Raw genomic sequence first — 23,834 nt, forward strand, 5'->3', positions numbered from 1 at the left:
TCTGTTTAATTTCTTTTAATTTTTGTATTTTGTCTTTTAACATGTACTTCCCTGTTCACTGCCCTGAGTCCTTCGGGAGAAGGGCGGTATACAAATAAAATTAATAAAATAAATAATAAATAATAAGTACCAGAAATAATTAGTACTCAAATTGTTATCATGAGATGCCCAGAGTTCCTCAAGGTGGCTATATAAATCTTTTTCATACATCCATATGTACATACATACATATAACGTTACACCAGTTTTCAACCATTAAATATTTGACTTTTGTATTAGCAACATTAAACTATTTTCTTTCTACTTACCAGGTAATTTTTTGCCACTTCGCAGAAGAAAGGGTGCAATATATTTGGGCTTTTTATTGCTTTTGTAGAAAGTGCTCTTTACCTTTTTTTTCCAATGTTTGTACATAAGAGAAAACAAAAGCAAAAAGAGTTTTCCAGGTGGGAAAAATCACACTGTTGTTGTGGTTGATTTTCTCAGGATGGTCTTTTGGGGTTTTGGTGCAGTTGGCGGAGGCACAGTTGCAGGTCTGAGAGGGGGAAAGCTATTACTGGGACATATGCCTACCCCTCCATTTTCTAATGGGGGAGGAGGAAGTGGTGAAGGAGGTGGTGGTAAGGGAGGACACTGTTGAGGTGGTTTTCCTGGGATGTGAGCAGGCTCATTGTGCAAATGAACCTCCCTGTTTTTAATATTATACCGCACATCACAATCAGCACAATAGCCATGGTATTGCACCTTTTCATTAAATCGTACCCGCTCCCGTGTTCCAGCCTGAGGACATCTGTCTTTCTCAGATCTGTGCGTAAGAGGTGCCATCGGAACTTTGTCCAAATTATTATTTGATATACCATATGTATCTCCATTTGGAATTTTATTAGGTCCTCCTGGTAAGCCTCCATTTCGTAGCAGAGTCCCATTAGTCTTTAAAGGATTGTCAGAGATAATTGGCCTGTGGGTGTCTTCACACTTCACTGGAGTCAGCCGTGGAGGAGGTGGTGGGGGATTGGGTTTCCTTAATACTGTTAGAATAGCAGATGGATGGGGCGGAGCCCTGATGGGTGGAGCACTGCCTTGAACTTTTATTTTTTCCAAACTTGATGCTGTTGTGCTACTTGAACTGCTATTCAATGTGTCTGTTTTTGAGCTGTCAGTCATCTCATCTTCCAGCTGCAGATCAGAAGTGAGTGTATCAATCTGGTCAACCACCTGCATGAAAATTAAATGCAAATAATGGTAAGGATTTATGAGAATTAAAAACAGTAGAATTTTCAACCTTTTTATAGTTATAGTAAGTAATATACATATCTACAAAGTGCCATTTGATATAAACACATTAAGGTCAGAAAAAAGTAGGAGGGAATCTATCTTTTATGTTTCTTATTGTAAATGAGATACTTTCACATTTGGATTCAATCAATTAATCAGAATAGAGCTGGAAGGAACCTTGTAAGTCTTCTAGTCCAACCCCCTGCTCAGGCAGGACACCCTACACCATTTCAGACAAATGACTGTCAGTCTCTTCTTAAAAACGTCCAATGATGAAGCACCTACAACTTCTGATGGCAAATTGTTCCACTGGTTAATTATCCTCACTGTTAGGAAATTTCTCCTTAATTCCAGGTTGCTTCTCTCCTTGATTAATTTCCATCCATTGTTTCTTGTCCTGCCCTCTGGTGCTTTGGAAAATAAGTTGACCCACCTCCCTTTTGTGGCAACTTCTCAAATACTGGAATATTGCCATCATGTCCCTCCAAGTCCTTCTTTTCTCTAGACTAGCCAAACCCAAATCCTGCAATCGTTCTTCATATGTTTTAGTCTCCAGACCTTTAATCATCTTAGTTGCACTTTTTCCAAAGTCTCAACATCTTTTTTGTAATGTGGTGACCAAAACTGGATGCAGTATTCCAGGTGTGATTTTATAAAGCGGTGCTAATACTTCACGTGATTTTGATTCTATGCTTCTGTTTATCCAACGAAGGATTGTATTAGCTTTTTTGTCTGCTGCTGCATACTGCTGAGTCATGTTTAAGTGATCATCCAGTAGGACTCCAAGGTCTCTCACACTTATTGTTTTTGAGCCAGGTTTTTCCTAATCTGTACTTGTACCTTTGGTTTTTCCTGCTTGTATAAAACTTTCATGTTGTTGGATAGGGCCTATTGTTCAAGTCTGTCAAGATCTTTTTGGATCCTGAGCTTGTCTTCTGGAGTGTTGGCTATTCCTGCCAGCTTAGTGTCATTTGCAAATGTGATAAATTCCTCTTCTGTTCCCTCAGGGGTTATAATATTATAATATTATATAATATTACTAGGGTTATATTTTATATTTAACAAAATTAAGATATATATCTTACAAGAAACACATATTAGGAAAAAAAGGATACAAATATATTTGGATGAATTTATTTCAGGGGGGAAAAGGAATTATTCTGCATATGAATCCGCAACTACAATCAGAACTTATATTGATTGATGTGTATAGCATATATGTTGGAGTAGAAGTTATCATCATGACAAATACTAACCATATTTTGTTTCCAAATAATCATGTTAAATTTGCAATAGAATATCTGTAGCTTGGGTATAGAATTAAGGTGAAGATTCGTTCTCCAAGCTTGTGGATCAGTTTCTGAACGTTTCGTTACCAGGCTAGGTAAAATCTTCAGTGGGGTCTAGGGGACGTCAATGTCAGTTTTCTTCTGTTTATAAGGGCTTCAGATATGGATGTGTCAAGTGAGGGTCTGGTGATGGGTCTGGTGTGAGTCATCATTGAAGGGCTTGTGATGGATCTTGTTATGGGGAGGTTACATCAGGTCAGGGGCATTGGGATGTGAACAGCTGGTGGGGGGAGAGGGCTTGTGTGGGTTGATTGTGAGTCAGGACTGTGGTTGATCTGAATTCTGAGGGGCTCGTAGGCTGGTTGTAGGTTAACATGTCTGTTGATGCAATTGCTTGTGGAGTTGCTTGACTTATGTCTGGTCACTAAATGGCTAAAGTTATGACAGACCTGGAAAATGGAAGTTATGAACCAGAATTTCAAGTTCTGACAGCAAGATCCCCTCCATAGACAGGTGACCAAACTTTGGGCATTCAGCAACACAGCTATATTTACAGTCATTTGCAGACGTTTGTGGTTACATGACAGCATTTCATGATGGCACTTCTGACTTTTGACAAAACCACATCTATAACAAACTATTGGTTTGCTTTACTTCTATGGCATTCACTTTACAACTGCCATGTTTGCTTAATAATGGACAAAAAAGGTTGTAAAACAGGTGAGTCTCATTACAATATGCAACCATAATGGCAGACTCCATTATAGCCGTATATTGAAGAGTTTAAAGTCATCCGTCTACTCTATTTTGGAAGCCTGGTACCTGATACTATGGTATATATTGCATCTTAGAAGCAGGGAAAGGAGAAATCCAATGGCTTGGAGATAAAATGGGGTAAGTGTTCTGTCAATGAGAAATGGCTTATCCATGCTCAAATTCATGGAGCTCCAGCCTGGATCAGTTTCAGAAAGAAGTGTTGGCAAGTCTTCCTGACCCAGAGTTCAGCCAGATATACATCACTTTAGCTGTTCAACTGAGATAATAGTAGAGGATGATAATGATGTGATGTCATCTAGAACTGGCAACAAAATCCCATGCATTTTTGTTACCTAAATAAATAGCTAAATACCAGTTTACAGTTGTTTGAACACAAAGATGTAAACTTTTTGTTCTGTTTCTCAGCATTTTTAAGTTGGATTTAAAAGGGCACGTACTCTATTTGTGTCATAATTGTTCTACGGGTTTTATCCACCATTTATGTTATGTGTAATATATACTTTATAAACAACTGTTTATAATTTACATATTTTCATAAAATTATAAGGGCCTCATCAGAATTTATTTACTAATTCTTTTGTCTTGCATGTCAGGTCCTATTAGTTGCTTGTCAATTAAAACCACAATGCTTTTTTAAAAATAATTGAATATACTTTCCTGTAATTAATTTTATTGTAATAATCACTACATACTGCATTTCTCTCTTCCAACTACTGTGTCCTAAGATCACTTATGTTGCTTAAAACTGTTTGGAAACCCCAATCTTTTCATATTAAACCCGTGAAAATTCCGTTCAACAGAACATCAATTCATAAATGTGCTTTTGGATTCAAATTCTAAACTCAATGACCGAAAAGATCATTGACAGTTCCCTTCCCTCCATCCAGGACATAGCACACAAGCGTTGCTTGAGCAGGGTTCGTAAGATTATCTGGTACACTACACATCCTCTTCACGACCTGTTTTCCTTGTAACCTTCTGGGAAGAGGCTTCATGGTATGCGTAGCAGAACATCCAGATTCAGCCATAGTTTCATTCCATACAGCATTAACCTTGTGAACTCTCAAGCTTCCTCCTTCCATTATATATTTAAGATGGACAGTATTTAATATTTATTTGTTATGTAATGTAGGGGTGTGGGCCTATACATATGTTGTATGTAGTATGGTTAGGTGTGTGTCATGTATGTGTTTCACTTTGAGAGTGTGCAACTAAATTTCATTTTTTATGTGTGCCGTTGTGCCCACAGTAAAAAAAATGGCAATAAAGGTTATCTTATCTTATCTTATCTTATCTTATCTGAAAATCCATCTTTAATTAATTCTTTGTAAATCAGGTCTCCACCATTAGTGATCTACCAAGACAACCAAGTCAATTATTTTAGCCTGCCAGGTTTTTGACAAACCATTTTTTTCAATCTCAAGTAGCAGAAAAATAGCAACGCTAACATTAATTGACCCAACATGTCCTTAAATCATTAACTGGCAGTGTTTGGTTCGAATTGACGAGGACTCAGAGTGGTTAACACTGAACGAGTTTATTGAATACACAAAGTCAACTGTCAAATGTCAAATGTTGCAACCCTTTTATAGAGAAAGCGTTTGAACTGTAACCAATACAAACAGTCTGTTTTCCCGCTCCTTGGTTGTGGCATCCAATGATTGCACCTTATTTTCCCGCTTTAAACCTTGCAAAGCTGCACAGTGTTTGCAATATCTTTCATGGCTTATTGCTAACTATTTACATACACAACACCCCTTACCCCCCAGTTGGTGTCATTTCTTTACAAAATCCATTAGGTATTTTGGTGGCCTATGTATTCTAGAAGGGTATCTGTTACTTTGGCTGCTAGGGACCCTTCTTCCTGGTTGACTGCTTGGCTGCTGGTTACTATGCTGGTTACTACTAGACCTGGGCTCAGGGTTACTGGCTTCAGATGTACTGCCTTGTGTATTAGGTTGTGTTTGGGATTCAGTTGTCACTGGCCTACTACGCAGGGGTATTTCCCAATCAATTGGACTGAATTGTTGTTGATGGGCATCAGGAAATATGTCATCTTGCCCAACCACTACACCACTTTCTGGCCTAATGTTATCTGTACTGTTTGCCCTAACTGAGCTTTGGTCCCCCTCAGCTGGCACACACCCACTAGATCTTTTCCTCAGCTGGTCTATGTGTCTTTTACAGACCCTATTCCCTTCCCCCTCAATGATGTATGATAGGGGACCTAAGATTTCAGTTACCACCCCAGGAATCCATTTATCCCCTTGGGCGTAGTTCCTGGCCCAAATCAAGTCCCCCACTTCAAATGTTCTGTTAGGAATGTCTAATTCAATGTTTGGTTGGAGTCGGTCAGGGTGTAGTCTGTCCAACTTGGTCAAGATTTTTCTTCCCCACCTCATTTCAGCTGGACTTTTCCCTGTAGCCGAACAAGGGGTTGTGTGTTGAGCCAACAAGAACTCAGCTAGTCTCTGATGCCAGTCACCTCGAATGATTCTTTTAAGCGCGTCCTTCGTGGTCCTCACGTTCCTTTCAGCCAATCCGTTGGTGGAGGGGTGGAAGGGTGCAGAAGTCTTATGCTTAATCGAGTTGGCCTTGAGGAAATCCTGAAATTCAATAGATGTGAATTGTGGCCCGTTATCAGACACTATTAAATCCGGCAACCCATGAGTGGCAAAGAGGCCCCTTAATGCCTGTATTGTTCTGCCTGCCGTTACTGAACTGACCGGTACTACTTCTAGCCATCTAGAGTAGCTGTCGACCACTACAAGGAACGTTAACCCCTGGAAAGGTCCAGCGAAGTCAATATGAATCCTGGACCAAGGATTCCTAGCTAGCTCCCATTTATGTGTGCGGATGTGTTGTTGTTCAGGCCTGGAACGTTGGCACAGATGGCAATTGGCAACGCATTCCTCAATGTCTTGGTCCAATCCTGGCCACCACAAGTGACTCCTAGCCAGGGCCTTCATCCTTACTATTCCGGGGTGTCCCTCATGCAATTCAAATAGAATAGCTGATTTGTGGATTTCTGGAATTACTACACGAGTTCCCCAAAGTAAGCAACCCATATGAACTGATAGTTCATCTTTCCTTCTGAAAAATGGACTGTATTTTACGTCCGGGTTGGCGTTGGGCCAACCGCTCATGACCCAGGCCATTACTCTCCTTAAGATGAGGTCCTTATTGGTTGCCTCAGCTATGTCTTTAGCAGTTAGGGGCAGATCAGGAATATCTTGTAGGGACATTACTTGTCCCACTGGGGCAGGGTCCTCCTCTGTTGTGCTAAGGGGCAATCTGCTAAGAGCGTCTGCATGACCCATGTCCTTACCTGGTCGGTATTGGAGGGAAAATGAATATGGTGAGAGGAAAATGGACCATCTCAGCATCCTGGGAGACATAATTTGGGGAGTCTGTTTATCTGTGGTAAACAGTCCCAGCAGGGGTTTGTGGTCTGTCAGTATTGTAAAGTTCCTGCCATACAGGTAGTCGTGGAACTTTTTAACTCCTGCCACTATGGCTAAAGCTTCCCGGTCAATTTGAGCATAGTTCCGCTCTGCCTTGGTTAGTGTGCGGGAGTAGTAAGCAATGGGTCTTTGCATTCCCTGGGTGTCTAAATGGCTGATTACTGCCCCAACGCCATAAGGCGAAGCATCGCACGCCAGGTAGATTGGTCTGTTTTCTATAAAGTGGGTTACAGTTGAGCTACTGGAAAGGATATCTTTTAAGGTCTGGAAACTCGCTTTGTGCTTGTCTTGCCAATGCCAAGGGGTCTTCTTATCTAAAAGCCTGTGCAGTGGTTCTGCAATGGCAGCCTTATGTGGCACAAAAGTGTGATAAAAATTTACCAAGCCTAGGAAGGCCTGTAGCTCAGCCTTGTTCCTTGGTTCAGGCGCCCCTTTTATTGCTTTAATTTTTTCAGGGGTAGGGTGGACTCCGCTTTTGTCAATCCTGAACCCCAAAAAATCAGTGGATTTAACCCCTATGCTACATTTTTCCTTTTTTAATTTTAATCCAGCCTTTCTAAATCTACCCAGTACCTGTTCCAGTCGCTCTACTAACATTCCTTCATCTTTTCCAGCTATTAGGACATCATCAAAGTAAGGGCATACTCCAGGTATGCCCTTTAAGGTCCTCTCCATCACTTCTTGAAAGATGCCTGGAGCTGCTGCAATTCCAAATTGCAGTCTGTGGACTCGGAACGCCCCCTTGTGGGTAACAATTGTCTGTGCCTCTGCCGCCTCTTTGGAAACAGTCAACTGTAAGTACGCATGCGCCAAGTCGAGCTTGGCGAAGATGGCGGCGTCCTGGATCGTGGCGAGGACCTGCTTCACTGTCGGGACCGGGTAAGCATGCTTTTTCATTCCAATGTTGAGGGTCGCCTTGTAGTCGGCGCAGATCCTCACATCCCCATTGGGTTTGAGGGGTGTGACGATCGGCGTCTCCCACAAACCGCCCTCGACAGGTTCTAAAACTCCGAGGCCTACAAGCCGGTCGAGCTCGGCCTCGATTTTTTCTTTTAAGGCAAAAGGTACCCTCCGGGCCTTTAGCCTGATTGGATTTACTGAGGGGTCTAGGTTAAAATTAATGGGGGGCCCTTTGTACTTGCCTAGAGATCCATCGAATACGTCTGCAAATTCTTTGCAGACGGATTCGAGGGTCTTATTTCTAATCACAGAATTTATTCCCCCTATCCAAATTCCCAGGGCAGGAAACCAATTAAGCCCTATTAAGCTAGTCCTATTCCCCTCCGTAACTACCAAATCTAAGACCCCCTTAAACCCCTTAAAGTTTACTCTAAGGCTGGTCTTTCCTTTTACGATTATTGGACTTTTTTGGAAGTCCATTAATTGAATATTTGTGGGACTAAGTGGAATTCTTTTTCCGCTTAGTTGTTCAATTTTCTCAAGGGTTTCAGTGGAAATTATCAACACTGAAGCCCCAGAGTCGATTTCCATTCTGCAAGGAACCCCTTGCAGAAGGACTGTGATTTTTAATTTTCCGTCCGGAAAATTGTGCCCCCTTCCCTGCCGTCTCCGATTGACTCGGGCCACCTCCCTTAGGTTTGGAAATTTCGCCCGGGATCTAGGGGTCTCCTTGCCACTAGCATTGGGGGTTACCTTACCCTCTGGCCACACATCGACTTCATTCAGACGGGAGTCCCGGACGCGGTTTCTGCAGATGGCCTGGATGTGGCCAGTCTTGCCGCAAGCCCTGCACTTGGCGGTGCGGAATCGGCAGGAAGCGCGGGGATGGTTGCCGCCACAGCTGCCACATCGGTTCTGGGTGTCGTTGTCGCGCGGTCTGGTTGCGGTGTCCCGCCACGGTCGTTGTGCCCCGGTCGGTGGTCTTTGCGGTGTTGCGGGTTGTTGCCGGCGGCCGGGTTCAGGCCCCTCGCTTCTAGGTTGTCTGGGTGCCATCTTTCCAAATCGCCTGGAGACTTCGGTGATCTCTTCCTCCCACTGCTGATCCACCTCCCCGCAGTCCACATAGCCCTCTTGGTTAATTTCAGGTGCTGTCGCCATGCTACTGCGGGGGGGGTCGCGATACCCGGTTGACTCATACGTTAGGAGTTCGTCGAGCACTTCCTGTAAATCGCCGGTAGGTTTGGCGATTATTCTATTTTGTAATTGTTCATCGCGTAAGCCCAGCACGACTCTGTCCCGAATCCTAATTTCTAAATTATCGTATTTGCAACGTACTGCGGCTTCCCTGACGGCAGCGACGAATTTCTGTATGGACTCCCCCGGTCTCTGATTTCTCTTCTCGAAGATGCGCCGCCAAAAAAGTTCGGACCTTCGGGGAGTAAAGTGAACCTTTAGTTTTGCAAGGAGGTCGGCATAGGGCACGCTGGAGACTGGTTGTGGCTGGCACAGCCCGACAGCGACTCTGTAGACCGGTGTGCCGCAAATTGTCAAAAGTGCCGCCGCTTTTTTTCGGTCGTCAGTGATTCCGTTCACTAACAGGAATCCTTCGACCTGACCAATGTATTCTTCCCAATCTTCGGGGAAGTTAGGGTCAAATTCCTTTAGTGACCCGATTTGCGCCATTCGGAGAATTTTTTTTTTTTCCTATTCTGCCGCGGCCGCTCGGTTGACTGTGACTCGCTCTGACTTTGCCGCCTTCACGACAATTCTTCCTAATCTCTGGTCTTCTGTCAATCCCACCTTCGTCGCCAGTTGTTTGGTTCGAATTGACGAGGACTCAGAGTGGTTAACACTGAACGAGTTTATTGAATACACAAAGTCAACTGTCAAATGTCAAATGTTGCAACCCTTTTATAGAGAAAGCGTTTGAACTGTAACCAATACAAACAGTCTGTTTTCCCGCTCCTTGGTTGTGGCATCCAATGATTGCACCTTATTTTCCCGCTTTAAACCTTGCAAAGCTGCACAGTGTTTGCAATATCTTTCATGGCTTATTGCTAACTATTTACATACACAACAGGCAGGGAAGTTACAATAATTATATATGAGTCCTTTGAATTTAGCTCAAAATAGAAAACTACATTTTCAAAGTACCAAGTGCCACTAGCAATTTCAATATGAGCAGAAGGTTATCATGCTATCATTTCAGCTTAGTTTTGCAATGGATCAAATCTTGCCTAGTGTCATTACTGGAAGGAATCTTTCCAAGGTCTACTAATGAGATATGATATGTATCAATCATACAAAAAACAAACACATAGGAAGTATAAATATATCATATCACTCTGTATCATCCATATTAAATGTGTTCAATGTATTACCTTCCTTTCCAAAATTTCTGGACAGAATGGCCAAACCTGGGAATTAAGGGCCAGAGTCCATCAAGTGCTAATTGAAAATTTTGGGAGCTGTAATCAAACAAACATTCAAGACATCAGATGGCTGGGGAAGGCTGGTGTGCACTAAGTGATCACTGCTTTCCAGTATAAGCAACATGTTTACTAAGAAATACGAATCCTTTAGATACAAAGATAGTTATGGATTTTTGTATCTATACTTAAACACTTATTGACTTGTAATATATTTCCTATGCAACAGCATAAATGTTTATTTAATAATCTTATATTATTTTAAGTAATAATTATCACAGGTTTTTTTTTCAAATATCCATTTCCCTTAACAATAATTCTTAAACAAAGAATTGTAAAAAAGAATATTTTTGTTGTATTTCCACTATATTTCATCTTATCCTAAAGCACAACAGATTTGGTAAAATAGTTTGACTATTTCTGCCCAGCATGTCCTTGCATGTCTCTTACTGTAAGCAGCAGATTGGCAAGCAAGCAAATGATTTAAGTGAATTGTGTTTTATCTTTGGAAAAGTGATTGGATGACACTGGTTTTCATAAGAAGCTAATATTCTGCCTTTGCAATACCATCTAATTAATGTGGGTGAAAAGGTCATAAGAGTTTGAAATTGAGACAATAAATATATGGCCGTAAAATTAAATATTAAACTGCAAAAAATAAAAAAGAGTAAAAAAGTAGCCACCTTAAATATGACAGGTGGTTTTTTAATATATAATCAAAAGACTTTCAGTGTCTTTCAAGAGTATCCTTTATTCATGAAAGTATTAATTTGAAAAATAAAAGTACTGTTATAATTATTATTTGACATTCTAGATCCATCTGTTTTGAGATAATCAAAACTATCTACCTCCAAGCCCCCCAAGTATTAAATAGCCATTTATATGATAAGATGTTTAAAAATTAGGAAAATAAATTCAATCAGAGTAATTCTCATACATTATTAGCAAGAACAAGAAAATTTTCATCCAAGTATACAATTTATGAATGAAAGTCATGATCTATCTTAGTGTCACTCTAAATAATGCATTTATTGTTATTTATTTATTTTTATTTATTTAGTATCTGATACAATCACAAGATTCTGTTATCATTTTACTTATTAAAGTATTCATCTGAAAATTAAATTTATAGTTATAAAAATTAAAGTAGTTAAATTAAAAATTCCCTTTTAGTTTAATGAAATTATAAAATCCCCTTTCAGTTTTCTTGCTGTAAAAATAAAGCTTCAATAAAACACATTTTCCATTTACTCAGATACATTACAACATCTTCATTTAAAATAAAATAATATAAAACACCTTTTTAAACGTATCTCATTTTTAATTCAAAAACCATCATAATTCCATTCAACAGGAGGAAGGCATAGCAGCAACTACAGCTACATTCAGATTCAGCGGAGGCTGCCATGGTGATTTAATAAGTCAAAGAAGTTAAGTACCAAGACACTTTGGAAGAAGGCATATTAAGAATATGTGAATGAGGGCAAGGTTCTTTTTCTTTCTGCTTGTAAATCTGATATTTCATCTGCCATGAATTGTCAAAGTGCTGACTGAATAGTATAAACTAACAACTGAATTAAGGTCTGTATGAAAATGATAACAACTCTATGAGACAGAGTAATCATAGCTCCAGAAAAACATAAGCATATCTGGTTTCCAAATAATTAAACCAGAAATATTTCATGAGCGCTTCTGGAGGTATTTCCAATTCTATGGACTCTTGTTTCTGTCAAGTAAAAATAAAGAACAACAAAAACATAATGAAACCTCTCCTCCACAAATGTTTAATATGTGAATAACGAATGGGAGAGTATGAAACTAGACTTACTATATATCTGAACTGCAGAAATCATTTTCTGAATTTCCATGAACAGAAGGAAATTAATTTTCTTTCATGAAGCTTCTTTCCTGTTGTCTAGAAGTAGTTGTATGTACAGAGATTTCAGCGTGTCTGCTTTATGTCAGCGTTAATATTTAGGAGACCAGCATTTGAAGTATCTTGTAATCAGTTGTAAGCTGCCTGGGATCTGCAACTTTCTGCTAGCTTCTCCAATGACTTTGCTTGTTGGAAGTGGGGAGGATGTTGTAAGGATAATACTCGCTAAACAACCCACAATTCTTGCTTTACAACAGCAACTGAGAATGCCGTGATTGTTGTCAGTAATCGATGTAGAAACATGCTTTATGACAGCATCACGTGATGATGGAAATAATCCCAAGCCCAATTATTGTTAAGCAAGGAGTATCTGTACAGTTATTCAGATTGTACAGAACAACAGACAGTTGACATTCATGAAATACTTTCAGACTTCTGTAAGGTTCAAAATTATTTAATTTACTATGAAAGCATATCTTCCCCATTACATCAAAAAGTCTTCTTTAAGAAACAAAATATCAGACAGTACAAATAATATTTCCACGACTTATTGATTTAAAGACAAAAATAACTGAATTAAAATTGACTCTGTGTAAAATGTACCTAACAAGTAGACCAACAAAAGATTATTAAGGAAAATTAAATGGAAACCTGATTTTATGAAAGTATGAAGTTAGATCTTAATCTAAACCAGTTATTAGTGCCTAACTTTACACAAAAGCAGTTTTTGATTAGTGGCATATGGAATCAAATATTGTTTAGTGTCTGACTCTGAATATTATTTCAATAGCCTAAGAAACAAGAACACAGACTTAGCGTTCTGCAACTTTGGTACATAGCTTTGTCTTTATCACCTGTGGCCCAAGGGCTCCAAGTACATTTGGAGAACTGTAACTGGTCTGTCACCTTTCTTGATCAGGGATGTGGTCTCTTAGCAATAATGCATGTTCTGGAAACCTTTAGTGTAACAACTTCAAACTTTCCATGCTATCCTCAAAAATGCCTCAGAGCTGCCTCAATGCTGCTATAAGTAGCATTTTTTACAGACTATGTAACACCAGAATGTAAGGCCTTACACCAGCTCCCAATGCCTCTACAGGTTTTTCTAATGACATTTTTAAACTGGTAAGGATGTGCTTCACCCAACATATGACTTCCTGGACATTTAGATCTAAGGGTGATTATGGGGATATGGAAGCTGATGTTTCTATCCTGGTACCCCAACTTTGAAATACCCGTTTTTTTGAACACTGCCTATTTTTTGGTTTTACTACTTTGCCCTTGCATATACTGTAACTTCATAGCCACATGCTGTACTACACTTTTCAAATTCTCTACTTTATATTATTCTATTGGGTTTTAACCTTTTAAAATAGTTTTTGTTTCATGTTTTTTGTTCTATCATATGACTTAATAGGATGTAAGTATTTAAATAAATAAACAAAAATGACTGAAGTGTAACACATTTTGACAGTGTTGACAGTTTTATACTGCTGTGGCTTTCACCGAGATTTGTTTTAATGAAATGCAAATTACAAATGCTATAAATAAAAAGTCCTGTGTGCAATTAGAAAATGTATAAATAACAGTTTAGGTATTTATTTTTTGCAACAAAGTATCCAAGTTAAAAGCTTTACTTAGTAAAGCTAAGACTGAAGATTTGATCTCAAATTTAATAACAGCTGAAGTAAAATACGTGTTCTTTTTAGTATAAGCTCTGATATAAATTCCACAGAAACCTGCACTCCTGTTATGCCAGAGCAATATTTATTATTCACAAAGGCATGTAAGTAATGAGAACACTGCAAGTTTTGCTCAGTAAAAGCCGTTTCAGAGGGACAGGTTCATTTTAGGGACTAAGCTCAGAAAGCCACCATAAAACTGGATTATTTTTATTGCTGATAAATCTTATTTAATCCAATCTGAGAAATGTTGATACTTAGGCAGAATAAGAACTGCTGCAAAAATATATGCCACAAACATCATATAAATAATTTAGCTAGGTGTGTTTCCAATGTATATGAGTATACCTATATGTAATAACAATATAATTATAATAATTATATTATAATAACAATATAATATAATCTTATTGTAAAGGATTCTTTCTTCTTCTCCATGCCTTCTTTTCTATCAGATTTGATCCAAAGGGTTTACATTAAGAAAAAATTGTGTGTATGTGGAGGGAGACATGAAGATAAGCTGATGTTCCATCATAGTATATCTGTTATAAGGTAAAGGTTCCCCCGCACATGCGTGCTAGTTGTTTCCAACTCTAGGGGCCGGTACTCATCTCCGTTTCAAAGCCGAAGAGCCAGCGCTTGTCCGAGAACATCTCTGTGGTCATGTGGCCGGCATGACTAGACACCAAAGGCGCACAGAACGCTATTACCTTCCCACCATAGTGGTCCCTATTTTTCTACTTGCCTTTTTACGTGCTTTCGAGCTGCTAGGTTGGCAGAAGCTGGGACGAGTAACAGGCACTCACTCTGTTACGTGGCACTCGGGATTCGACCCGCCAAACTGCCGACCTTCTGATCGACAAGCTTAGCGTCCTAACCCACTGAGCCACCGCGTCCCTATATATCTGTTATCAAGGTCAAGGTCAAGGTTCCCCCGCACATGCGTGCTAGTCGTTTCCAACTCTAGGGGCCGGTGCTCATCTCCGTTACAAAGCCGAAGAGCCAGCGCTTGTCCGAGGATGTCTCCGTGGTCATGTGGCCAGCATGACTAGACGCCAAAGGCGCACGGAACGCTGTTACCTTCCCACCGGAGTGGTCCCTATTTTTCTACTTGCATTTTTTACGTGTTTTCGAACTGCTAGGTTGACAGAAGCTGGGATGAGTAACAGGCGCTCACTCTGCTACGCAGCACTCGGGACTTGACCCGCCAAACTGCCGACCTTCTGATCGACAAGCTCAGCGTCCTAACCCACTGAGCCACCGCGTCCCTTATTATATCTGTTATAGGCAAATGTAAATAGAAACTTGCATTTTAACTTGGAACTTGGATTAGATTGTTGTTTTTAATTTTTTTAATAGATTATTTTACCTTAGAAACTGGTTGTGCTCTCTCTCTCCAACTTTTATTTCTTTTTAGGAAAACTCTAATTATGATGAAGGTTAAATTCTTCATAGAAAAATCCATTTTGTATGAATAAAAAAATGCTCTTGCAATAAAAAACACAACAAAGTACATATTTACATATAATTGCACTTTATTATTTTCTTTATAAACACCATTGGCAATTATGGTATTCTAGAGACTCTGAATATCTAGGGGAAAAGGAAAAAGCATCTTCATGACTCTATTCATAAAGTGGGTGCTTCAAATGTGTTTTGACACACAACATGTATCGAAACTAATGTCTGAATTAAAGTAAAGTAGCAAGTGCACAAGCATTCACATCTGGCCTCTATTATTTATGCTTTTATTCCATCCAAACTAAATTGCTGAACTGTGTTCTATGTGGGTCTACCTTTAAAAGGGCTTGCCCACTGGAACCAAGTACAATTACCAGGATTCATGTGAGAGATAAAACTTCATAATGTGCACGATATAATATGGAAGCTGCATTACCTATCTATTTTTCCAAAGTTCAGATTTTAAAATCTTACAACAGTTTGGAATCAAGTGTTTTAACCAACCAAGAGTCCCCAGGGCTTGCCTGCTTCACTTTACTTATAAAGATTCTTAAGGCTAATAGCACATCTTTGGGCTGATCTTGTTTCTTTGGAATTCTTTTTTTGTAAGAGTTATGGATGACTTTTTCATTTTTTGCTAACCTAATGAATGAACCTTTATTGTCAAAGTACAACCATGTATACATTGAGATTGGCTGAGCCTCCCTTTGTGCCCCCACCCCCCAACTCACAGTGACACAAACCCTCCATCTTTTACACCATGTGAGCTATTTAATATAATACTTTATATTAGATCTCTTTTTGTCTGAAATAGTTTGCAACCCCCCCTCACACACACACACACACCCAAGATTAACAAGGCTAGCTCTTTCCTCCTGCAGGGATATGATTAAAATGTTGGTTTTCCATAAAACCTCATGTATGTTAATGCTTCTTTGCAAATTGCAGTTGTCGTATGAATCTCATTCTGTTGCTGATATTATTAATTATTTTGATATAATTTTTGATTTTATGCTATGGAAGGAAGGAAGGAAGGAAGGAAGGAAGGAAGGAAGGAAGGAAGGAAGGAAGGAAGGAAGGTATATACATTGATATATTTCCAAATATTCATCTTCACATAAAGAAATGAAAATTAAGTAGAGAACATTCCACAGTATTATATAGATACAAATAGCAGATACCTTATCCCAGGATAGAGGTCAGAATAGATCATTTCAAAAGTATGGGAAACAAATGTGAACATATGCTACAATACAACTTACTCTGCTGGTCTGATTCCTTCCTCTGAGTCATCTAAGATTTTATTTCTTTATTAAAATGTATCAGTTGGATTCTGGTTGGTGTATAACCCCCCCCCCAATAAAAATAGATAAAACATCAAACTGTCCAAACTAAAATGATCTTATCAATTACACAAATGAAACAAAACAGGGGATCCAGAAATACAAAATGAGACATCCCTGTTTTACTATTTCTTTTCTTCTTTTCTAAAATGTTACCTTGTTGATTTGTATCTGTTACTACAGTACTTCAGTTTTGAAGTTGTTGATTTCATACATTGGGAGAAAAGTTTTAAATATATAAATATAAGTTAATATGCAACATCACATAGTTTCTGGTGAGGATTTCTATCTGGCATACATTGCATCACACTAAACTAGGTTTGGAGCAAATTCTTCAATAGCATGCTAAAAGACTTGATTTTATAAATGGTACAATTTATAAATTGTAAATATTCAGAGCCATGGTTTGTTGTAACCATGGTTTACTAAATAAATGATAGCGGTTTGTTTCATGCATAATTCAAAGATAAACCATGGTTTACAAGTCACAGTGGATGGTTTTACACACCATTGTGAGCCAAAATCAAGCTTCCTAATGAAAAACTTGAACTGAATATTTGCTGTTCTTTCATATCAAGTTAAAAGAGGCAATTGACAATAACTTAAGTCAGCTCAGCATGCAAGTGAAAATTGCAAATCTGTGCGCAATTATAATACTTCTGTGTGCATATGATTTACATTAGGAGAAAGGGGGGAATTACAGATACTTGGAATTGGTTTTTAGTACATTTTATACTTCAACGTTTAAAAACTTTGTTGTTGTTGTTAGCTGCGAAGTCGTGTCCGACCCATCGCGACCCTATGGACAACGTTCCTCCAGGCCTTCCTGTCCTCTACCATCTTCTGGAGTCCATTTAAGTTCACACCTACTGCTTCAGTGACTCCATCCAGCCACCTCATTCTTTGTCATCCCCTTCTTCTATTGCCCTCAATTTTTCCCAGCATTAGGCTCTTCTCCAGTGAGTCATTCCTTCTCATTAGGTGGCCAAAGTATTTGAGTTTTAGCTTCAGGATCTGGCCTTCTAAAGAGCAGTCAGGGTTGATCTCCTCTAGGACTGACTGGTTTGATCGCCTTGCAGTCCAAGGAACTCGCAGAAGTCTTCTCCAGCACCACAGTTCAAAGGCCTCAATTCTTTGGCGCTCAGCCTTTTTTATGGTCCAACTTTCACTGCCATACATTGCAACAGGGAAGACCATAGCCTTGACTATACGCACTTTTGTTGACAGGGTGATATCTCTGCTTTTTAGTGTGCTGTCTAGATTTGCCATGGCTTTCCTCCCGAGGAGCAAGCGTCTTTTAATTTCTTGGCTACAGTCTCCATCTGCAGTGATCTTGGAGCCCAGGAAAATAAAATCTGTCACTACCTCCATTTCTTCCCCATCTATTTGCCAGGAATTGAGAGGGCCGGATGCCATGATCTTGGTTTTCTTAATGTTAAGTTTCAACCCAACTTTTGCACTCTCCTTCTTCACCTGCAAGAAGAGGCTCTTTAGTTCTTCTTCACTTACTGCCATTATAGTGGTATCATCTGCATATCTTAGGTTGTTGATATTTCTTCCGGCAATCTTAATTCCAACTTTTGATTCATCTAGCCCTGCTTTTCTCATGATTTGCTCTGCATATAAATTAAATAGGCAGGGCGACAGTATACAGCCTTGCCAGACTCCTTTCCCAATTTTGAACCAATCAGTGGTTCCGTGTCCAGTTCTCACTGTTGCTTCTTGGCCCACATATAGGTTTCTCAAGAGACAAATAAGATGGTCTGGTACACCCATCTCTTTAAGAACTTGCCACAGTTTGTTATGATCCACACAATCAAAGGTTTTAGTATAGTCAATGAAGCAGAAGTAGATGTTTTTCTGGAAGTCTCTAGCTTTCTCCATGATCCAGCGTATGTTGGCAATTTGATCTCTAGTTCCTCTGCCTCTTTGAAATCCTACCTGTACTTCTGGTAGTTCTCGATCCACATACTGCTGGAGTCTAGCTTGTAGGATTTTAAGCATAACTTTACTAGCATGAGAAATGAGTGCAATGGTGCAATAGTTTGAACATTCTTTGGCACTGCCTTTCTTTGGAATTGGAATGTAAACCGATCTTTTCCAATCCTGTGGCCACTGTTGAGTTTTCCAAATTTGCTGGCAAATTGAGTGTAGCACTTTTACTGCATCGCCTTTTAAGATTTTGAATAGCTCAGCTGGAATACTGTCACCTCCACTAGCTTTGTTGTTGCTCAGCTTTTCTAAGGTCCACTTCACTTCACATTCTAGGATGTCTGGCTCGAGGTCAGTGACCACCTCATTGTGATTATCAGGGACATTAAGCTCATTCATGTATAGTTCTTCTATGTAATTTTGCCACCTCTTCTTAATCTCTTCTGCCTCTGTTAGGTCCCTGCCATTTTGGTATTTTATCATGCCCATTTTTGCATTAAAAGTTCCCTTTATCTCTCCGATTTTCTTGAAGAGATCACTGGTCCCTCCCTATTCTATTGTTTCCTGCTATTTCTTTGAACTGTTCATTTAAGAAGGCTTTCTTATCTCTTCTAGCTATTCTCTGGAATTCTGCATTCAATTGGGCATATCTTTCTTTTTCTCCCTTGCCTTTTGCTTCCCTCCTTTCCTCAGCTATTTGCAAAGCTTCCTCAGACAGCCATTTTGCTTTCTTGCATTTCTTTTTCTTTGGGATGGTTTTGGTTGCTACCTGTTGTACAATGTTGCGAACTTCTTCAGGCACTCTGTCTATCACATCTAATTCCTTAAATCTATTTGTCACCTCTACTGTATATTCAGCAGGAATATGATTTAATTCATACCTGAGTGGCCTAGCGCATTTCCCTACTTTCTTCAGTTTAAGCCTAAACTTTGCAATGAGAAGCTCATGGTCTGAGCCACAGTCGGCTCCTGGTCTTGTTTTTACTGACTGTATAGAGCTTCTCCATCTTTGGCTGCAGAGCATATAGTCAATCTGATTTCTGTGTTGACCGTCTGGTGATGTCCATGTGTAGAGCCGTCTCTTGGGTTGTTGGAAAAGAGTGTTTGCTATGACCATCGTATTCTCTTGACAAAATTCTATCAGCCTTTGCCCTGCTTCATTTTGTACTCCAAGGCCAAACTTGCCTGTTATTCCGGTTATCTTTTGGCTTCCTACTTTAGCATTCCAATCCTCCATGATGATAAGGACATCATTTTTTGGTGTTAGTTCTATAAGGTGCTGTAGGGCTTCATAGAATTGGTCAATTTCATCCTCTTCAGCACTGGTGGTTGGGGCATAGACTTGGATTACTGTGATATTGAATGGTTTGCCTTGGATTCAAACTGAGATCATTCTGTCACTTTGAGGATTGTATCCCAGTATTGCTTTTCCTACTCTTTTATTGAATATGAAGGCTACTCCATTTCTTCTAAGGGATTCTTGCCCACAGTAGTATACCTGATGGTCATCTGAATTAAATTCACCCATTTCTGTCCATTTTAGTTCGCTGATACCTAAGATGTCGATGTTCAGTCTTGTCATCTCTTGTTTGACGACGTCCAGCTTTCCTTGATTCATGGATCTTACATTCCAGGTTCCTATGGAGAAAAAATCTTTACAGCATTGGACTTTCCTTTCACCACCAGACACATTCACAGCTGAGTATCCTTTCGGCTTTGGCCCAGTCGGTTCATTCTTTCTGGCGCTACTAGTACTAGCCCTCTGCTCTTCCCCAGTACCATATTGGATGCCTTCTGACCTGAGGGGCTCATCTTCCAGCATCATATCGTTTTGCCTTTTGGTACTGTCCATAGGGTTTTCATGGGAAAGATACTGGAGTAGGTTGCCATTTCCTTCTCCAGTGGATCACGTTTTGTCAGAACTCTCTGCTATGACCTGTCCATCTTGGGTGGCCCTGCACGGCATAGTTCATAGCTTCATTGAATTACGCAAGCCCCTTCATCACAACAAGGCAGTAATCCATGAAGGGGTTTAAAAACTAAATTGATTTAAATGAATAGGAAAAAGTTTTTTGCACAGGTTTACATAATCTCTGTTATATTTTAGTTGAGCTTTGATAGATGTTGTATTTTAGTCTTTACTGTAAAAGTACTGTGTATGTTTAATAGCAGTCACCTTTAAAAACCAAACAAATGAACTACACTTCACTAATTAAGACGCTATAAACATTCATGCCCCACTATCCTAAAGTCAAGAAATAGCATTATTTGCCTCACGGGGGCCACCAGAGGCAACTCATTTGAATTTTGGATCATGATTTAGGAAAAAACACAACCTTAGTTGGCATGAAAAAATGTAAATACATGGCTACCACTTTTGGAATTTTACCAGAATATTATATATGAATATGAAGGATACAGCACAGGGTCTGTGTACCACATCCTGTAAAGACTGCTTTAATGAATTATGCACATTTTTGTTTTGCAACAAAATTTTCAATCAAGGAGATGAAGAGAATTGATGTAAAATGAAGAGATGGCGGGAAAGAATTATAATATTTTTTGTCAATAGAATAGATAAAAGCCAGGGGGGAAATGTAAAAGTATTTTACCATTAAAGAAAATAAAATTGTTGAATCAGTCAGTAGATGTGAAAGTCATAACTCTTCTTACAATTTTAAGATAAAATACAAAAAAAAAACAGTAAGGTGAACAAATGATGAAACTTTCTCAAGATCTTTCCACCAACAACTCTAAGACAGAAGGACTGAATCAACTAGTAATCATCTGATCAAAAAGGTCACTGGACAGACCTTTCAGCCACTGAATAAATAAATACTTCCCACTGTCCTCCTTCAGATATTTAGAATACTAAGAGATGCAAAAAATGTTATATTTCCTTTTTAAAACTTTTCTTTCTTTGGCAAGCAATGCCATTTTTGCTGGCTCTTGAATTTTGATTTTCAGTCAGAGACTGAGCAACTTCGCATACATTTTCTGATTCGACTGAGTTGAAGCCTCAAATCACCCATTCTATTCTGCATTTGGATTTCAGTAGAGAACCCTAATCCAAATCTATTTTGTATTTCCATATATTTTCCTCATGTGAGGATTTCTCAGCAGGTAAAAGGCCTTCTTATTGTAAAACTTAACAGTAAAATTCACAGGCAAATAATGTTAACACAACCTGTACAACTTTAACTTTAATATAATAGCAACATAAATATAAAGGCAATGGAGATTCTGCCTTGTATTCATGGACTGTTATTCTCTTTCTTCTACTTCATATATTCATAAATGTCAAGACAACTATCAGAATAAGAAGAAAGAGTAGTGAAAAGCAGAATTAAAACAAAATGAGCACACATTTGCAGGTCAAACATGAAGCAAACTATTCCCTTTGAAATAGATAAAAGGAAAGAATCTATAACAGCAGCCAAGGCAATTAATTGTAAAAAATAAAGTGACAAATTCAAGTGGTATTTGATAGAAATATTTATAAAGAATGAATGATAACAGAACCACCAGCTAGAAGAAGTGGTAGAAAGAACAAGGGGAAAAAAAACACAATAAAATGGAGATATCTGCACTCAGGACTGCAACAGAAAAAGAGTGAAAAAACACACTCAGCAGAGACAATATGTTTAATGCTTCTATAACAAATAGCCATAAATTATTACTAATTTATGTTAACTAAGTTAAATGGGTATAAATTAAGTACCTATCAGGCACAATAGTTTCAAGTAGTTTCAAGAGGAAAATGTCTGATTTTATAATGTTATTTTTTATATTCCCAAAATGGCACCACTGATGACAGCCTTAGTGAAATGCTCTCTAGTGCAATGGTCTCCAACCTTTCTGGCTGACAGAACAGTAGAGTTGTGGCAGCAGGGGGCGGGGAGAGAATGGTTTCATGGCTTGTGAGCATGCTACTTTCACAAATGCAGCTCTGTGCACATATACGTGCATGCATGTGCTCACCCACCACTTTCACGGCCCAGTTCAGAATGGGCACAGGACTGGGGACCAGGAATTGGGGACCCATGCTCTAATGCATTTGAGAGAGAGAGAGAGAGAGAGACAGAGACAGAGAAAGAGAAAGAAAGACTGACTTAATGGAAAGTGTCTAGAGCTCAAGAGAACTATTATCTTTTAAAACATTTTGCATATTTAAAGCCTGTTGAAAGCAATGGGGCAAAAAGATAAGAAGGAGTTAACCTATCTCCAAAGTCAATGCAGATTAATGCCAGCCAATAAATTTTTCTGATTTCTTTTCTAATTCTCATTCACTTTCATGAAAAAGAAATAGTTTACACAATTCTTTCCAAGGAGAAGAAAATTTTGGATACATTTCCACATATGGTATGTGATATTGCTTAGTTATCAGGTGGCCAAGAGATATATCAGAACCAATATTTAATGGAATTCCTGCCCTTAAGAAATTGTTGGAAAAGAATTTTCTTAAGATGTTAAAAAAACTTCATCTTTTATTGATAGCAAATCACAAGATTTTTAATAGTTCTTTTTCATATGATTAAACTTGATTTTACAGGTCCTCCCATTTCCTTGTGTTCTCACTATATACAGGTGAAACTCGAAAAATTAGAATATCGTGCAAAAGTTCATTTATTTCAGTAATGCAACTTAAAAGGGGAAACTAATATATGAGATAGACTCATCACATGCAAAGCAAGATAGTTCAAGCCGTGATTTGACATAATTGTGATGATTATGGCTTACAGCTCATGAAAACCCCAAATCCACAATCTCAGAAAATTAGAATATTGTGAAAAGGTGCAATATTCTAGGCTCAAAGTGTCCCACTCTAATCAGCTAATTAAGCCATAACACCTGCAAAGGGTTCCTGAGCCTTTAAATGGTCTCTCAGTCTGGTTCAGTAGGAATCACAATCATGGGGAAGACTGCTGACCTGACAGTTGTGCAGAAAACCATCATTGACACCCTCCATAAGGAGGGAAAGCCTCAAAAGGTAATTGCAAAAGAAGTTGGATGTTCCCAAAGTGCTGTATCAAAGCACATTAATAGAAAGTTATGTGGAAGGGAAAAGTGTGGAAGAAAAAGGTGCACAAGCAGCAGGGATGACCGCAGCCTGGAGAGGATTGTCAGGAAAAGGCCATTCAAAAGTGTTGGGGACTTTCACAAGGAGTGGACTGAGGCTGGAGTCAGTGCATCAAGAGCCACCACACACAGACGGAACCTGGACATGGGCTTCAAATGTCGTATTCCTCTTGTCAAGCCGCTCCTGAACAACAAACAACGTCAGAAGCGTCTTACCTGGGCAAAAGAAAAACAGATGTGGTCTGTTGCTCAGTGGTCCAAAGTCCTCTTTTCTGATGAGAGCAACTTTTGCACCTCATTTGGAAACCAAGGACCCAGAGTCTGGAG

General features: G+C 39.1%; 1 protein-coding gene across 1 annotated transcript in view; it reads right to left on the bottom strand.

The window, feature by feature from the left end:
- Positions 1-456: 456 nt before the first annotated feature.
- Positions 457-23,834, bottom strand: part of PRR16 (proline rich 16) — a gene marked incomplete at both ends in the record, with an annotated part of 77,446 nt that continues 54,068 nt past the window's right edge. The window contains one exon of the mRNA XM_083356266.1: positions 457-1,215. Coding sequence (XP_083212392.1) covers positions 457-1,215 — 759 coding nt within the window. The remainder of the gene's footprint in view (positions 1,216-23,834) is intronic.

Source organism: Vipera ursinii, assembly GCF_947247035.1.
Source record: "Vipera ursinii genome assembly, chromosome: 2".
Classification (NCBI taxonomy): Eukaryota; Metazoa; Chordata; class Lepidosauria; order Squamata; family Viperidae; genus Vipera; species Vipera ursinii.